This window comes from Juglans regia, chromosome 10, assembly GCF_001411555.2.
Source record: "Juglans regia cultivar Chandler chromosome 10, Walnut 2.0, whole genome shotgun sequence".
Lineage (NCBI taxonomy): Eukaryota > Viridiplantae > Streptophyta > Magnoliopsida > Fagales > Juglandaceae > Juglans > Juglans regia.
The window spans coordinates 6,496,194-6,513,856 of NC_049910.1; the positions used below are offsets into that span (position 1 = coordinate 6,496,194).

The 17,663-nt window shown below is 39.0% G+C and overlaps 1 protein-coding gene across 1 annotated transcript in view; it reads right to left on the minus strand.

Moving 5' to 3' along the window:
- LOC108996808 (tripeptidyl-peptidase 2-like) overlaps positions 1-17,663 on the minus strand; it is a 48,527-nt gene that overhangs the window by 11,080 nt on the left and 19,784 nt on the right. Inside the window, exons 12-30 of the mRNA XM_018972823.2 lie at positions 17,445-17,619; positions 17,230-17,351; positions 17,059-17,138; positions 16,670-16,728; positions 16,099-16,253; positions 13,320-13,498; positions 13,024-13,136; positions 12,758-12,928; positions 12,309-12,437; positions 12,118-12,218; positions 11,913-12,030; positions 11,523-11,602; positions 11,084-11,156; positions 8,986-9,071; positions 8,846-8,897; positions 2,818-2,952; positions 2,580-2,651; positions 2,257-2,349; positions 1,073-1,168 (exon numbers count right to left, since the gene is read on the minus strand). Of these exons, the coding sequence (XP_018828368.1) occupies positions 1,073-1,168; positions 2,257-2,349; positions 2,580-2,651; positions 2,818-2,952; positions 8,846-8,897; positions 8,986-9,071; positions 11,084-11,156; positions 11,523-11,602; positions 11,913-12,030; positions 12,118-12,218; positions 12,309-12,437; positions 12,758-12,928; positions 13,024-13,136; positions 13,320-13,498; positions 16,099-16,253; positions 16,670-16,728; positions 17,059-17,138; positions 17,230-17,351; positions 17,445-17,619 (2,089 nt within the window). The remainder of the gene's footprint in view (positions 1-1,072; positions 1,169-2,256; positions 2,350-2,579; positions 2,652-2,817; positions 2,953-8,845; positions 8,898-8,985; positions 9,072-11,083; positions 11,157-11,522; positions 11,603-11,912; positions 12,031-12,117; positions 12,219-12,308; positions 12,438-12,757; positions 12,929-13,023; positions 13,137-13,319; positions 13,499-16,098; positions 16,254-16,669; positions 16,729-17,058; positions 17,139-17,229; positions 17,352-17,444; positions 17,620-17,663) is intronic.

The window sequence follows — 17,663 nt, forward strand, 5'->3', positions numbered from 1 at the left end:
GTAGACAATCTCTTGAGGCCTCTGGCCTAGGTGGAAATGTAATCTTTTTTTTTTTTTTATAAGTAAAAATATTATATATATATCAATAGGAGTAACCAAGTACACTAAATGTATACAAGAAAACACCTTGCCAATATTAGAAAGCCCCTAATGACCCAAAAAGCCCGTGAAAAACAACCCAAAATACACCAAGCCCAACCCAGCAGATGTAATCTTTTTAAAGCAGGCAAGCCAAAATTGATTGGTCAGTACAGTATGGACCTTGTTTCTACTTGAACCAAGAGGGAACCACACGAAATATTAGGACTGCGTGGTACCCAGTGGAAGCTAAGAGTCTGATTATGCCCATATTCATAACCCAGTGAGATCTGTTTCCATTGATGTATGGGCTAATGAAAGAGAGTCCAAATTGTTTTTAACTCAAATCCGTATTGAGGTAGTGACATACAATTATAAATAATATTTTTCAGAGAATAATGTCTAATGGAGTAAAGAGTTAAGTTCATCAGGAATGCACAATTTTACCAAATTTTTATTTTTAGGTTAGGTTAGGTCCACTTGTATCAAGAGAGAATTTCCTTCAATCTTTTCTAAACAAGTTGTACTTTACCAACAGTAGTTAGTAGAGATAATGGTTCATATTCTTTTTTTTTTATAGGTAACAATAGTTCATATTCTCGTTACAAAGAAAACCATGCCAATGAGTGCTAGATCAAATGGTACCTCCTCCCTTATAATAATGGATTAGAGATGTGATCCTGGTTTATGAAAAACTGGATGTGCATGTAATTTGTCAATTCAAAGAAAGAGAGAAACCCAGTTTTAAATCAATTTGAGGTATGCACCCATCACATTGCTGGCTTGAGGAGGTACTGCCCCACCACTGGTGAAAGAGTCAATGGGAAAACCCAAGACAAATTCATCAGACAACAACTATACCATATTCCATCGCAGGCTATAAATTATAATGAACTAATCTCCATCTATCAATATTTTTTTTATCAGTAACTCCATCCATCAAAATTAAAAGCAAGATATCACATGCATGTTGATTATATGCTTGATAACTTACCTCTTCATCATGGCATATTTCGTCCTTGACATTACTCCGAGAAAGCAAAGCTTCCAAAATCTTTGCAAGCAAGGGAGTGTACTTCGGATATTCAGACTGCCAAAGACAGATTATACACATGGATTTTAACATCCCTAGTATAATTTTGGTAAAAAAGAGACAAATGCTGATGCTCCACCCACATACCAAACAGAACTTTGTTCTCAAAAGGTGGGTAAATCAGTTACCGTACAGTTGTCACAAAATTTAAGCTGATAAGAAATGGTAAGTCCAATCACTTAACAATTACTCTAATACTTCCCCTCGTGTGAGATTTTAACTTCTAATAGGGAGGTAGTGTTGAGTTGGGATTCGAACCTAAGATCACCTATTTAATTTTTTTTATCAGTAAATAACTATTTAATACCATGTTATATCACCAATTATTCCAAAAATCCACGTTTATAAAAAATGGCGAATTGAATTACTTAACCATTATTTTAAGAATGAAAAATAGTTGAATTTTTTTTAGAAGGTACAAGATTCTTCAATTTGATACGTAAAACAAAGCCTCATTGAGAAATAAGCATAAAGGAAGAACTATAGTAGCCAGGATGTGTTCTACAATATCCCCCACAATTTTTTTATAAGATACAATTTTATTCATAAGAGAAGAGGGTGTATAATCCCATTAAATAGGAAGTATACAAAAGACCCACCTAACTAGAAAAAAAAAAAAAAAAGTTCTCGAAATTCAAGAAAGGTAGATATAGAAGACTAGACTACTGTGGACCGCCTTTCCAACATGCTAGGAGATCCACTACCTGGGATGGCATAACCCACTCTATCCCAAATAGGCATAGGCCAACAGACGTGTTCCATAAAGCACTAGTAACCTCACAGTGTTGTAGTGGATGATCCACTATTTCCCCATTCTTCTTGCACATGGAACATCGATGTGCAAGAAGATAAGTTTAAATGTTGAAAAAATTAAATGATGTATAACTGCCTTCCCTAAAGTGCGAAATGTTGGAGGAATATGAGCTTAAATGTTCCAGCCGACTGGAATACCAACTCGCCTAGCATGCCTTAGAGAGGAAGCACGTAAAAAAACATACATATAGCTGCTGCTAATTACAGAATCCAACCAAGTTGTAGATTTACAAATATAAATTTTACTCGAGATTAAAAAAAAAAGTTCTAACCTTAAGAGAGGAAGATAACTTTTTCCATTCCGATTGTTCATGATCACTGTCTTGCTTTAGGCTTGAAAGAACTTTAATCTTTGCATCTCGAACCTGGTTTGACAGGTGAGTAACAACATCATGTCTCAGTAAAGGGTGTATAATACAAGATTTGCATCTATTCTATTAATTGATGCACAATTTGATAATTATTAATACAATAGATGCAAAAAAGAAATTTTTATATGATCAGTAAATAGATGCAAAAAACAAAAATAAAAAATTAATCGCCCTGAAGCTTAGGTACACCAGCATCACATGAAAATATCACACTTCTGTCTCACCTCTTCCTCTAAACGTTCAAAAACAGTCTTGGAGCAAGTTGAGGATGAACTTTTTCCCTTGTCTTCATCAAGCTGTCAGATGTATTTTAACAAAATGGAAATCGATTAGAAGTTAGTGTATTTAATGAAATGATAAACAGGTGCGTGTATTCAAGATGACAAAAATGTGTGAATCTGTCTTAGACCATTAAAAATCATATAAAATAGGAAAAAAATACACCACATCACGTTCTTCAACCTTATTTGGTGGCAGTATATAAGAAAGCTGATATGATGCAGGATTCTTTTGGGGATTTTTCCCCACTTCTTGACCAGCAAATGATAGCTTTCCATATGAGATTGCTCCCAGCAATACAGATCCTTGTGGGGAATTCTGCACAAATATTACAAGTCCCATTAACACTTCCTCTTATACTTTTTTTTTTTTTGATCAGTAAAAAGAGATATTATATATATATGAATGAAATAAACATAGTCCTTGTACACGGGACGTATACAAAGGAACTCCTAAAGACATTCTAAAGGCGATAAATTAAAGACAAGAATTCCTGAACATTGTCCCCATGTAATACAATATTGGAAAGCCAACACATTAGAGTGTGGAGAAAAAAATTCTTCAACTCAGTACTTGTGCGTTCCTTATCTTCAAAACAACGGGCATTCCTTTCCGTCCAAATATACCACATAATACACAGCGGAATCATCTTCCACACTGCTGCCACTTGACTGCAACCTTGCAGCTTTGACCAACATCCCAGCAAATCCACCACCCTCATAGGCATAACCCAGGCAATGTCAACCCTCAGAAAGATCTCATCCCACAACACCCTTGTTACCTCACAATGTAGTAATAGATGGTCCACAGATTCTTCATTCTTCTTACACAAATAGCACCAGTCCAATATTACGCATCCTCTCTTCCTCAAATTATCCGTGGTCAATATCTTCCCAAGTGCTGCACTCCAAACGAAGAAAGCTACTCTAGGGGGCACACGAGCCCTCCAAATATTCTTCCAAAGGAACGGAGTAATCTCAAGTTGTGTTGTCAAGATGCTATAATACACCTTGACTGTACATAACTTATGGTTATTAGACCTCCACTTCAAACTATCTCGCTGTGTCACTGGGATCTCCGTGGAATATAATAAGCTGAAAAATTCTGAAACAATAGATAATTCTCAATCATGTAGATCCCTATTAAAAAGGATATTCCACAGATGCGCTCCATGAGAGAATATACGCACTTCAACCACTGAAGCTTCCCTATCAGCTGCAATACCGTATAAGGTCGGAAAAACACTTTCCAAAGCCTGGACTCCACACTACACATCCCTCCAAAATCTGATACGACTGCCCTCACCAACTACAAAACGAACTTGATTTACAAAACATGGCCACCCCTTCCTTATATGCTTCCATAAACCCACCCCATAGCCCCCGCTTACTTCCTTAGAGCACCACCCACCCCAATCGACACCATATCTAGCATCAATAGTGTCCCTCCACAATGACCCCCCCTCCAAATGATATCTCCATAACCATTTTCCCAATAAAGCTTTATTGAAAATTCTCAAATTACAAACACCCAACCCCCCATTCACAACTGGAGCGCATACAGTCTCCCATCTAACCAAATGGACTTTCTTCTCCTCTCCCATTCCACCCCATAGGAACGTCCTAAAGAGTTTCTCCACCCTGTTCACCACCCCTACAGGCATAGGAAACAAAGATAAAAAATAAGTGGGGAGATTAGTAAGAGTACTCTTGATAAGCGTGAGACGGCCCCCCTTCGATAAGTACACTCGTTTCCAGCCAGCCAACCTTTTTTCTATCTTCTCCACTATCCCATCCCATATAGCTTTATTCTTGAAAGATGCTCCCAAGGGGAGACCCAAGTATTTCATTGGAAAAGAGGACACCTTACAGTCCAAAAGACTAGCTAACCTGAGAATATTAGAAACCGCACCCACAGGAACCATCTCAGACTTGCCCAGATTCACCTTTAGCCCCGACACTGCCTCAAAGCAAAGTAGCAATGCTCTTAAAGTTTGGATCTGGCTACTCTTTGCTTCACAAAAAACTAATGTATCATCTGCAAAAAGAAGGTGGGATATGACCAGAGTGCCACCCTCACCATTACCCACCTGAAAACCGGATAAGAAACCTCCCCCAACCGCAGCCTGCACCATCCTACTCAAAGCCTCCATAACTATGACAAATAAAAGTGGAGATAAAGGATCTCCCTGCCGTAGGCCCCTTGAACTAGCAAAAAAACCAGCAGGTGTACCATTAACCAAAACTGAGAAACGGGCGGTAGAAATACAATGACGCATCCATGCAATCCACCTTGTCCCAAAGCCACATCTCTCAAGCACATATAAAAGGAATTCCCAATTCACATGGTCATAGGCCTTTTCCATGTCAAGCTTGCACAGAACACCTGAACCTCCCTCCCGTAATTTGTAATCCAAGCACTCATTTGCAATAAGTACTGAGTCTATAATTTGTCTCCCACGAATAAATGCGTTCTGAGACTTGGAGATAATGTGTTCTAACGCCGGACTAAGCCGGTTAGCAAGGACCTTTGAGATTATCTTGTACACACTACTAACCAGGCTTATAGGCCGAAAATCTTCAATAGACGAAGCCCCACTTTTCTTAGGAATAAGAGCAATAAAGGATGTATTAATGGATTTTTCAAACTTCTGAAAGGCGTGAAATTCATGAAAAACCTGCATAACATCACCTTTTACAATATCCCAACAAGTTTGAAAGAACCCCATTGAAAATCCATCCGGCCCCGGCGCTTTATCCTTTGTCATGCTAGATATGACCTTGTGGATCTCTTCTTCAACAAAAGGTCTCTCCATAATACTCATTCTTTGCGAATCAATTTCCTCAAAATGCAGAGCATCAAGCTTCGGCCTCCAAGTAACCGATTCCGAGAGAAGAGACTCATAATACTGTACTATGTGATTTTCAAGCTCAAAAGGAGAAGCTATCACCTGAGAGCCTGATTGAAGTGACTCTATGACATTGTTACGTCTATGTGAATTAGCCACTTTGTGAAAGAACTTTGTACATCTATCGCCTTCTTTCAACCAAAGTGCCCTAGATTTTTGACGCCATGAAATCTCCTCCGATAGCAAGACCCTCTCCAAGTTTGCCATAACCACTCCCTTCCTCAATAACACCTCCTCCGTACTATCTCCCAAAGACTCTTTATTCTCAAGTTCTTGCAATTCCTCCAACAGTGAAATCTTTTGGTTGTCAATGTGACCAAACACCTCCAAATTCCACTTCTTCAAGTCTTGTTTCAATGCCTTCAACTTACTTGCCAGAATGTAACTTGGTGTACCGACAAACTGATATGAAGACCACCAACCACTAACCCTCTCTACAAACCCATCTGCTGTTAACCACATATTTTCAAATTTGAAATACCGTCGCCCCCTATGAGTACCCCCACAATCCAAAAGGATAGGATAATGATCTGAACAGACTCGAGCTAGTCTTCTCTGGCTTGCTTCCGGATATTTAGCTTCCCATGAAAGAGATACTAAGAATCTATCCAATCTCGACCAAACCCGCCCATTTGACCAAGTGAATTCACCCCCTACCAAAGGGAGATCCATAAAATCTAGGTCAAATATGAACTCGTTGAATTCCTCCATGGCCAAAGAATGACAACAGTGCCCTGACCGCTCACTAGGAAACCGGATAGTATTAAAATCACCCCCCATGCACCACGGCACCTCCCATAAGGAATATACACCCGCCAACTCCTCCCACAACCTTCTCCTGTCCCGATCCACGTTAGGACCGTAGGAACCTGCAAATGCCCATTCCCATCCATCATCCACATTTTTAAATAGAGTCGCAACCGTAAACTCTCCGACACATTCCTCAATCAACTCAACCACTCTTTTATCCCACATAAGCAATACTCCACCTGAGGCTCCCGAAGAGGCCAAATAGGTCCAACCTACATATGAACACCCCCATAAACCGCGCACGAATTTCCTGTCAATAAAACGTCTCTTTGTTTCTTGCAAACACACCACATCACCCTTCCACAACCGCAATAAAGCTTTGATACGAAGTCGCTTATTACGATCATTAAGCCCCCAGACATTCCATGATAAAATCTTAGGCTTCATAAACAACTATGTTACCCCTCCCCCTCGATCTATCCCTTCCACCACTCCCTTCTTTCACATCATAATTAATGGAACAAGTTAGCTTTTTAAGCTCCCTATCCCGCTTAGAGGCTGATTTTGAATGACTAGCCTCAAGTGCTACAAGGAGGGCCTTAAATTGTTCTTCGTACCCTCCAAACGAAATCCCAATGACCTCCTGAATTTCCTCTACTTTTTTGAAAACCCACTTTGACGAAGAACTCCCATAATTACTGGGTGGGAGTGTACACAAGGGTGTTAGAATGACCCCCTCCTCAGCATTACTGGATAATGCCAATTCCGAGCCACAAACGACTTCTGATTCGACCCTGGGTTCCACTGTGTACCCCTCAGAGACACTTGGTTCCACATCAACACTTGGTTCCCTTGCGTACCCCTCAGAAATACCCAACTCCAACGATAGCCCCTGTTCCAACGAAACATACTGCCCAGTAGACACTGCAGTACCTCCCTCCCCCACACACAACTGTTTCTGAGCATCCTCCAACACCAACCCATGAGCCAGCAACGGACTAACCCCACGCGGAGGTTCCTCATTAACTATCGGAGCCCTCAGTAAGGAGAACCCATGCTCCGACGAGTAAGACTGCACCGATATCGCTGCTGTGCCTTCGTCTACCACACACGACAACTTCTGTGGCTCCTCCACTGGCAACCCACAACTCGACGAATAAGACTGCACAGATATCGCTTCTGTGCCTTCGTCTACCACACACGACAACTTCTGTGGCTCCTCCACTAACAACTCCCGGCAAGGTGCCTGAACCGGCACACCCTGATGCTCGTCGAGGACGGTCGGGAGTTTCTGTGCCGGTACAGTAGCCGTTCCGGCACAAATCAGCGTCCCAGAAGGCTGATCTAGACACTGACCCGAAATATCGAGTGGTGCCCGAAACACCTTCCAGGCCTTATTTGGGCCTACGCCCTGACCCGACCCCTTAGCAAACCCAATCTGCTTCCCGTCCCTTTTCCCCTTCACCAGCCCAGCCTGCTTCCCAACCCAGCCCATCTTCCCTTCCCTTGAACCCAACTCCCCCTGATCCGATATTTCCTTCACTTCCTTCCCCTTAACGCACCGTTTAAGCTCAATTAATTCTTCCAACAACAGCCCCACTTTAATCTCCATATTACTAATAGCCCTTAACAGAAATTCTTCATCTGTTTCACTGCCTCTGCACGATCTCTGCACACTCTCTGGCACTATAGGCACCGCTCCACTCACCTCTTGCTGCCGTACTTTCTGCACTTGAAGGGCCTCGCTGTACGACCTTGAGGCGTCAACCAACAATGAAGGAGCACCACCTTCTCCCCTGGACTCCTTCTTCTTGGCTGCCTGCAAAGGCCATGGGAGTGCCATCACTCTGTTTCTCACCCCCAAAACAGAGGGATGAGCCATGAACTCCTTCAACATATCTCCAAATTTCCTCCACCCCTCACCCTTCCTACCCTCTGGAACCACTAACATACCTCTCCTCTTTTCATGTCCAAAATCCGAAATGGAGAAATACCTTCCATTGCGGTTACAACCCCTCTGTATCATTAAAACTGCATTTCCAGTTCTACGAGTTCTAAAAAACTCTGAGGAGCCCAAAGATGCAGCACACTCCCTCACCATCCAACCCAACCACCCCAAAGCTTCATGCTCTAATGAAATGTATTTCTCCACACGCCAACTACTCTCAGTGATTCTCCACCATCTATCGTTCTCCCTACTGAACACAAAAACCTTCTGTTCAATGAAGACCTCTGTGCACATACCCATCTTCACCATTCAATACACTATCACGAGAATCACCAATCTAAAACTTAACACTCCACTGGACTACATGCTAAACACCACAGAGAACTACCACCATTGACAATCCAAGCTCCAAAAACAAGAACAGAAAAGAAACCAAAAAAAAGAAACACAAAGTGTACGGAGAGAAAGTGCTAGAGAGAGAAAAGTGACACCAACTTTCGGGAATCACCAGCAATGCTCCATGCAAAAGAAAGAAGAAAAATCACATTACTTCGCAATGCTCCTCTTATACTAAAAGTGGAAAACAAAAACAGAAAATGATATACCTTGGGGAGCTTGTCTTTGGATGGAGGCCCCAAATAAATAGCTTCGTTTTTTCTAACAAAGAGTTCATTAAGTTAAAATAACGACTAGTTGGAAATAATAAAATAAGTAAACCATATGAATAAATCGTTCAGGGGCATACCCCGGAACTAAAGTTGAGGATTTAAAGCTACCATTTCCAATGACGGGGCCATCTGGTTGAGAGAAAAAGCTCAATCGAATGACATCCTGGATTAAAATGAAACCACTGGAACAGTTAATGGAGGTTTAAAACACTAGAGCATAGATTTGATAAATAAAACAGCAGAAGCATATTATTTCGTACACTCAAAATTCAAAAACTTCTAAAATGCAGAAACTATACAGGAACACATAACAAATTGCAAGGATTTCCTTAAAACTACTAAAACTATACAAGAACATGTAATAAATCGCAAGGATCTCCTTAAAAATTATTAAGCTCATTCAGTGTGAACCATATCATACACGGGACAATTCCCTGGTCAAAAGAAAAGTTCCTCAACACATACATGTGTATGCGTCTGTATGTGTATGAACCAATAAAAGAATGTATGGGTGTACAATTCAAATGCATGCCAATATGTATAACAATGAGCGTAGAAACATGGTTCTTTCCAAGGATTATCACACAAGTAGATTTGATTGGAGTTAGGGAACAATAAGAATAAAGTGGTGAATACCTATTTCTGCTAACCAAACTATGCATATATTTTTTATTAAGTCAGAAAGGTACTTATAAAAAAAAAAAAAAAAGTCACAAAGGTTAACACCCCAGTACTACTAAGGAAGTATATAAGAGATACCCCTAAAAAGAAGAAGGAAATACTTATCAAAACAAAAAAAATAAGGAAATAAATCTAAGAAATCCTGAAGAAAAGAAAAAGAAAAAGCAACACTATTGTGGACCACAATCCATTCACCCTCGGTGTAAAGAAAGAATGGATTGTGGTCCCCAATAGAGTTTCTTTTTCTATTTCTCACACTTCAAAGCTACACTCTTTTCTCACTCCCCAAGTACATCACATCCAACAAGGGATCATTTTCCATAATAATGCAGAAAGGCGAGTATCAAACTAGGAAATCCACCACTAGAGATGGCATGGCCCCAGTAGCCAAAGATCAATTTTAATAAATTACTTGCTACCTCACAATGGAGTAGAAGATGATCCATTGTTTCCCCACTCTTCTTACACATGCACATAATCAACCACTACAATTTGCCGCTTTGTTGCACTATCCAAGACAAGAATCTTCCTGAAGCTGTCGTGCATACAAAAACTTTTCACTCTACGGGGAGCTTTGTTTTGACAAATACGCTTCTATGTGAAACGGGAGTTGTCATGAGTACAAAACCTGTGGTAAAATGACTTTACTTCAAACACTCCTTTCTTAGATGGACCCCAAACTAATTTATCTTTACCACCTCCTTTTATAAGTGGTCAGAAATTTTAGTAATGAAAACAATAGGCATGGCCAAAGTACATAGGACATCTACAAGAGAAACACCAAACTAGGATTTCCAGTTGATACAAGAAACTCATGGAGACTTGGTCCATCAAAATCTACCGCAACTACAGATAATCTAAGCAGCTTTTTTTGTTTGGAAAACTTCCTTAAGGAAGATTCTCACCATAGATAATCGGAAACGTAAAATCATTGTGATGAATTAGTGCTGCATGTGCAAGAAAAATGGGGAACAGTAGATCACTTGTTACTTCATTGTGAGGTAGCCAGGAGAAAGAGTCAACCCTCAATAATTTTTTCTATTGCAGAGTCAACCCTCGATAATTAAGTATCTAGATACTTTAGCATGTTTTTATATACCAATGACCGTAGCCAACAAATAGTGAGAACCAACAAATGAGGTAGAAAAGCTTGCAGGCAAGGAAGGAATTGTATGCATACAAAAATGCTGCAAAGGCTATAAGGCTAGTTCAAAAGTATGCTCAAGGCTACATATTTATATGCAGACTCTAATGGAATTCCATACTTAGACCAGTTTTAGTCTTCAATCACAAAATATTTTTCAAGGAAACAAAACTAAATAAAGAAAAGGTAGAATAATAAAGGTTTGCGCAGGCAAAAACATAATACAAACAAAAATAAACAAAATGTATAGAATATATTCCTCACGTATAATGCTATAAACCAGATGTTTGAAATATCAAAGAAAAGCACACATAGACTCTGACAGCTATTCAAAGCACACGATACTCCACCTTCTCTTCCAAGTTTCTCTCAATGAACAATACCAATTGCTTCAATTTTTCCAAATACTGCACATTGTCATGCCTGAAATAAGATAATTGACATGAGAGGAAGGAAGTTGGCATGGAAGCACCTCTTATTAAACAATATTTTGAAATTATTCATTCAGTTCTTCAGTTGTAATATAAATCTAATTTTAATTGTTGTAGCTTCCCACTTCTTAGGAGTCAGGATTATACTTATAAACGATATTGGAGTGCTGGTACTAGAGTGCTAAATAAGGTGACAAATCCATTACCATTTTCCATACTAGAAAGACAATCAGATGATCAAATAGTAGCAAAATCAAACACGAATAGACACAAGTTTCACCAAAGAATAAAAAGAAACAAACACAAAAAAAGAAGCATGCCTTGGTGCAGGTTATGTACTGCCTTGGCGAGCCCATACCTTAGATATAGTTGAAGATTAAATTCACCCTTAGGAAGTTTTGAAGAATTTGGATAGGCATCACCCATTGCATATACACGCTACAATTGGAAAGTAAAAAGTTGAAAAAAATAATGGAAAATTGAATCAGCAGGTTTACACAGAATAGGAAGTACACTACCATTGAAACAGAAATATAAGGAAAAGGAAAGGCCGCAAGAACATAAAGGGATATAAACTTCAATTGCCACGCCACTTGAATTTCAGAACATGGATTTGTAATGCAAACATAGCATTATTATTTCAGCATATGTTGCCGGTTAAACACTTACAATTGAGAATGGTAATACTACCCCCCAACATCAAAATATAAGCAAAACCGAATTTCATCCTACAGAATTTTCAATGTACCTTGTTTGTGTCAGAGATCATATAAAATTGAGACTCAAATTTAGTGTCATATATGCGGTTGTTAAGTAATGGTATTTGAGGTTTTACTTCAGCTGCATCTTCCAATTTGAACTTGTAACTGAAATTAGAAGAAGCAACGGATCAATATAAACTCATCACAGCCAAATGAAGCGCTCAAATGAGTAAAAATACCACCAGAACTCACACTAATGTCAATGATAGAGTCTGTTTGCCTGAGGGTAGTTTGTCACGATCTGTTGCAAGAGCACTAAGTTTAGACTCAAAAGGACGATATGAGGTTCTTACCTGAAAAATAAGATAGGTAAAAGATATTTCAGTATAAGTGATCGCATGAAAAAATTAATTGGCAAAAATGTATGATGGGATTAACTTCACCTTGTTTAGAAGAGCAACAGGTGCAAGTTTCTCAGATGCCAGTAGAGCTTCAGCATCAATTCTAGTAGGTGCTTCACTTCCATCAAGTACTACTTCCTCTTTATTGATGTTAATCCCATGAAACACAACCTAGGAAATAAGATAAATGCCAAATGCCAGATGAATTCTCCTGCTCTTAAAAACAATACAATAAAATTATAACCCTATATTCACCACAATGAATGCATGCTACACAAAGAGTTCTTCATTCATAAATTAAATCTTTTAAAAGAAAGAAGCGAAGGTCTGTAAGAAATCATGAGAATGCTATAACATAATGTTGAGCTTGAAAAAAGAGCAAAAGGCAAAAGGCATCCAAATAGAGATAATTGATAGCATGACCAGAACAGTTTAAAAAATAAAAAGTACCAAATTTACAATATATTCAAAGTTGAGAAGAAGCATGCTACCTCAAATTCAACAACGGTGGTTCCATGACTTCCTATGCCACTTGACCAAAACTGAGCTATAGTTAATTCCATTGTCCGACCACCCACAACGGGGAAGGCAAAGCTTTTGGTAGCAGGAGAAGAAAATGTTACAACACTCTCCCACTTTTTAGGCCTTTGCAAAGGACAAATCTGAATATTAAAAAATGTTAAATCAGGTCCAGAAGGTCTAATATAAGACAGGTCTAGCAAGTCTCCCACTTTTTAGGCCTTTTTAGATGATGTACCTGAACAGCATCTACAAAGAATCTTCGGGTCGTATCAAATCCTGATGTTTGTATCGTTGCTTCAACCCAACTAGCACCATGTGGCACTTCTATATATCTCCTCTCTATGTGGCCTAATAACTCAGAAACCATTAAAAAGGAATTAACTCCAGTAATTAGAATAGACCCGATACTTGATGAAGGATCCCCCATCAAATTCACTTCCCTTTAAGTGAACCAACTCAAAAACAAAAATCAACTCAACCTTAATAATATTGGTATTAAGAAACAGGATAAAAGGCCAGTCGACATTACACCTGGTTGAAATGGCATCCTTGAAAATGAAACCACAGGTGGCCGATTCACTACAGCCATAGCCTTTGTAATAGTAATTGGGATTCTGAACAGAGGGCCACGCCATGGTGCTTTGCAATCAACTCCAAAGAGTTCAAAGTAGTGCAGACCTTCGCTGAGATGGGTAGGATCTACAACTATACTGAAAAGAAGGCAAGAAAGCACTTGTTTAAACTAGTAGAAGCAATTAAAATTCAGTTTTAAAAACCAAAGTTACAACAAACAAGGAGAAGTTTTTCAAATAACAAGGTGATACAACGAAAGCCATAAATGTAGCGAAGCAGAATGGGTAAATAGGTAAACGATTAAGATGCTTGGCTAAGGATCCCCCAAAAATATAAAGCCCCAGTAGAAATAATCTCTAAACAATTACATATTTCCCTTCGAACAGGATTTAATTATTTTATAAAGAAGATAGGAAGGAAGTCTCATGTATATTTTCATATTTTTTTTAAAAAAAAAAGTGGTTTCACATATTCAATGCAATAGAATGATATAAATAAAATTCAAAACAGTCTACTGAAATGCTGCAATTAATTCTTCATCACAATTCTTTTTTCAACATTTTCCTCTTTTTTTCACGAATCTGACTTTACAATTTTCCAGAAAATTGTTCTGAAAGCGGACTCTCATAGTACATGACAATGTGATCTACATCAACAACATCCATATAGCATTGTTTCTCCTATGTGAGTTAGCCACCCAATGGAAGAACTTAGTGCATCTATCCCCTTCCTTAAACCATAATGCTCGCGATTTTTGTCTCCAAGATATTTCTTCCAAAAGAGAAACCCATTCAATGTCTGTAGTCACTTGGTTTTTACGAGTCCTCTCTACTTCAAATAGTTCCCTCTCCTCTTCCACTCCCTCCAATCCTTGAGTTCCTCCAAAAGAGTTTTTTTTTTTTTTTTTTACCTTCCACATCACCAAACACTTGATCATCCCACACATTCAAATCTTTATTTAGGGACTTCAATTTGCAAGCCGAGATGTAGGTGGGATTTCCATGAAATTGGTAAGAAGACCACCATGTCAAGAAATCCCTTTGACTTCAACCACGTGTTCTCAAACTTGAATTACCTTGGACCTCTACAAAGACCTCCACAATCCAAGAGGGGGAAAGTGATCTGAACACAACCTAGGGAGTCTTTTTTTGAATAAGGTCTGGATTATGTGCCTCCCAATCCAGTGAAATTAAAAATCTATCAAAACCTTGACCAAGAAGGGTGTTCTCGGTTGCTTGACCAAGTGAAAGAACCACCTACAAGAGGAATATCCAGTAAATTTTGTTCAAAGATGAAGTTAGAGAAGTCTACCATTGGTGGGTTAAAGCTAGAACCACCTGGTCTTTTACTCGGGAATCGAATGACGTTGAAGTCACCACCAATACACCAAGGTAAGTCACATCTGCTGCTTAGTCTAGCCAGCTCATCCCATAAGAAGCTTTGTGTGCGATCTATATTAGTTCCATAAACTCCTGCGAAAGCTCGCTGGCATCCAGCCATGACATTCTTAAATGAGCAAGCTACCATAAAGTCCCCCAAACAATCCTCTATCTTTTCCACCACTCTTTTGTTCCACATCACTAAGATGTCTCTCAATGTTCCATTGGATGGTAAGTAACACCACCCCGCTTGATTACAACCCCACAAACTCCTAATAATGCGAGGGGTGATTAATGCCAATTCGTTTCTTGCAAACATGCAATGTCTACCTTCCCTTTACAAAGCTGATTTCTAACTTCAAGGCGTTTTTCCTTCTCATCCAACCCTCTTACGTTCCAAAAAACAATTTTTGGTTCCATAATACCACCTCCATTGCCCTTCCCTTCAATCTTCCACGGTTTGAGCTTCTCTCTTGCTCCATCATTTACTATCTAGTCAAGTCGTTTAAGCAATGTTTTTATTACCGTTCCATTCTGGCCAGAACGGCCGAGATTTGCTGTGCCAGAACAGTAATAGGCATGGTGTAGGTTACTATTCCATCTTGGATCAAATTCCTGCCATTCCGGCCAATTCCGACCAAATTCTGGTATTCAAGCAGAAAAACACATTTATGTCCGAAATTTGCATTAATGGACTTGCTTGTACCACACCCACTTTGTCTTGAGACCAAACCTAGCCTCTGCCAATACTCTCCCTCAAGCCCATCTGATTCGAACACAACCGTCGCAGTGTTTGAAGTTCCCATTACCTCCGTATCATCTTCACAATCCCACACCTCTGTTGGATCATTGCTCAGGCTCAAAAGCTCTCACATTTCCAGTGACATCACTCTTTGGAGTGGTGTAGAGGTGTTCCTGTCGGTTTAGACAGTCCAACTGGCTTTTTTGTGCCAAAAACCAGCCCAGGGTCCATTGTCTTTATAAGGACTGCCTTCGTGTACCCCATCCTTAACAATTACACCTCCTAATATCTTCCAAAAAATTGCTAATCATGATGGTATTTACCGGCCATGGAATATTGATCATAAGTAGCAAGGAAACGAAAGAAGGTGTACATAGAGAAAAAGTAGGGGGGAGAGAAAAAGAAGATTATACACCTAAAAATTGCACGAGATGTTAACAACTATGAAAAAAGCATGGTTAAAAACCAATGAGACAAACTACTATGAAAAAAGCATGGTTAAAAACCAATGAGACAAAATAACTTAATTGAGTAATATAAAGAAATAACATGTAAAACTTGACATATTTATGAATACATAGGTAGGGAAAGGTAAGGTGAAGTAACGCTAACTGACTTGAAGCTACGCCCATTGTAAGTAAGAAGGAGATATTCAGGAGCCCTCACAACTGCCTTTTCACTAGAATGTAACTCAATACACTCCTCAAAAGGAACCAATTCTTCTAAATTACTGGCATCTTCGTGAAATTTCGGCTGAACTTGCACTGACCACTGTAAAGGAAAATACTTAAATTTCTGTATGGATGAGAAATGCAGTTAAATGTGAACATGGAAAAAGATAAATTCTTGCCAAGAGATATATTCTACCTACTTCATTGAACAAAACATTAAGGTGCGGTTTGGATGGTGAGATGAAATGAGATGGTTTTAGATGAAAGTTGAAAGTTGAATAAAATATTGTTAGAATATTATTTTTTAATATTATTATTGTTTTAAGATTTGAAAATGTTGAATTGTTTATTATATTTTGTATGAGAATTTAAAAAAGTTGTAATGATGAGATAAGACGCTTTCACTATCCAAACGGGCCTAAGTATAACGACATATTCAATACAACAGAAGCAACCAAATATTTCTTTTATAAGGAAAAAATATCATGCAACAAACTTCAAGTAAAAAAATCTCACCTCGGTGGATTGCCGGCAAGCACTGGCTTCCCTAAGGTAGATGCCTCGAGTTGTAGGAGCTGCAATCAATTCACATAATCATGTAATTTAATCTCAATCTAAAGTAACTAAGAAATTTCTCTCTTAAAGATTGACATTGGTGGGAGAACCTGTGGTCAATAGTAGAAATATTGTTGAAAGCTTTATAAGCAAACATAATTCCCATAAAAGAGGATATATAATTACATGATTATAAGCAAAACAAGACCATCTCTCTATATCTTTAGAAAAAATCTCATACTACCGAAAAATCAGAGAAAGCAAGAAAAATTATCAAGTGAAGACTGTCCAAAAATCCTTTTAGAAGAAATAAAGATTCTATAGCAGAGGGGAAGTGAACCTAAACTTACTTGATTTTCCAGATTGATTAATTTTTACTTGATACCATACATTTGGAAGATCCCGGGACTTCTGTATATATTCGTGTGCCCTGTCATGAAGAATATCGAAAACATAATTATATAGAACACAAATGATGCCTAGAGTTATGAATGAGCAGAAGTCAAGAGCACAAATCTAACTTGTCAACTTGCATAAGCCCTTGTCCAGTGGTTAATTTATCTTCAGGCAAACTACCTACAGGAATAGCTGTATTCTCAAGAGCCTTTCTTACACTATAGGGGCTCACAGGAATGCCCTCAGCCTGCATAAGAAACATTACGTGTCAGGAGTTCTGCATACAGAGTAGTAAGATGACAGACAAAAACGTGACTAAGAGTAATGCAAATCAAAAGACCTTCATCGAACTTAAGAGTAATGCAATTCCCCCACAGGCAGATGGAGACGACATTGACGTTCCATTCATAAGCATTCGTCGTTGAAGAGTCCATGTAGGAACAGGAGCTACCGCCCCACCAGGTGCACTTACACAAACACCAAGATCTCCATCAGCCGTTGGTCCCCGACTAGACCTGCATGCAATTTAAGCCAATGATGCTTCATTCAAACACAAGCC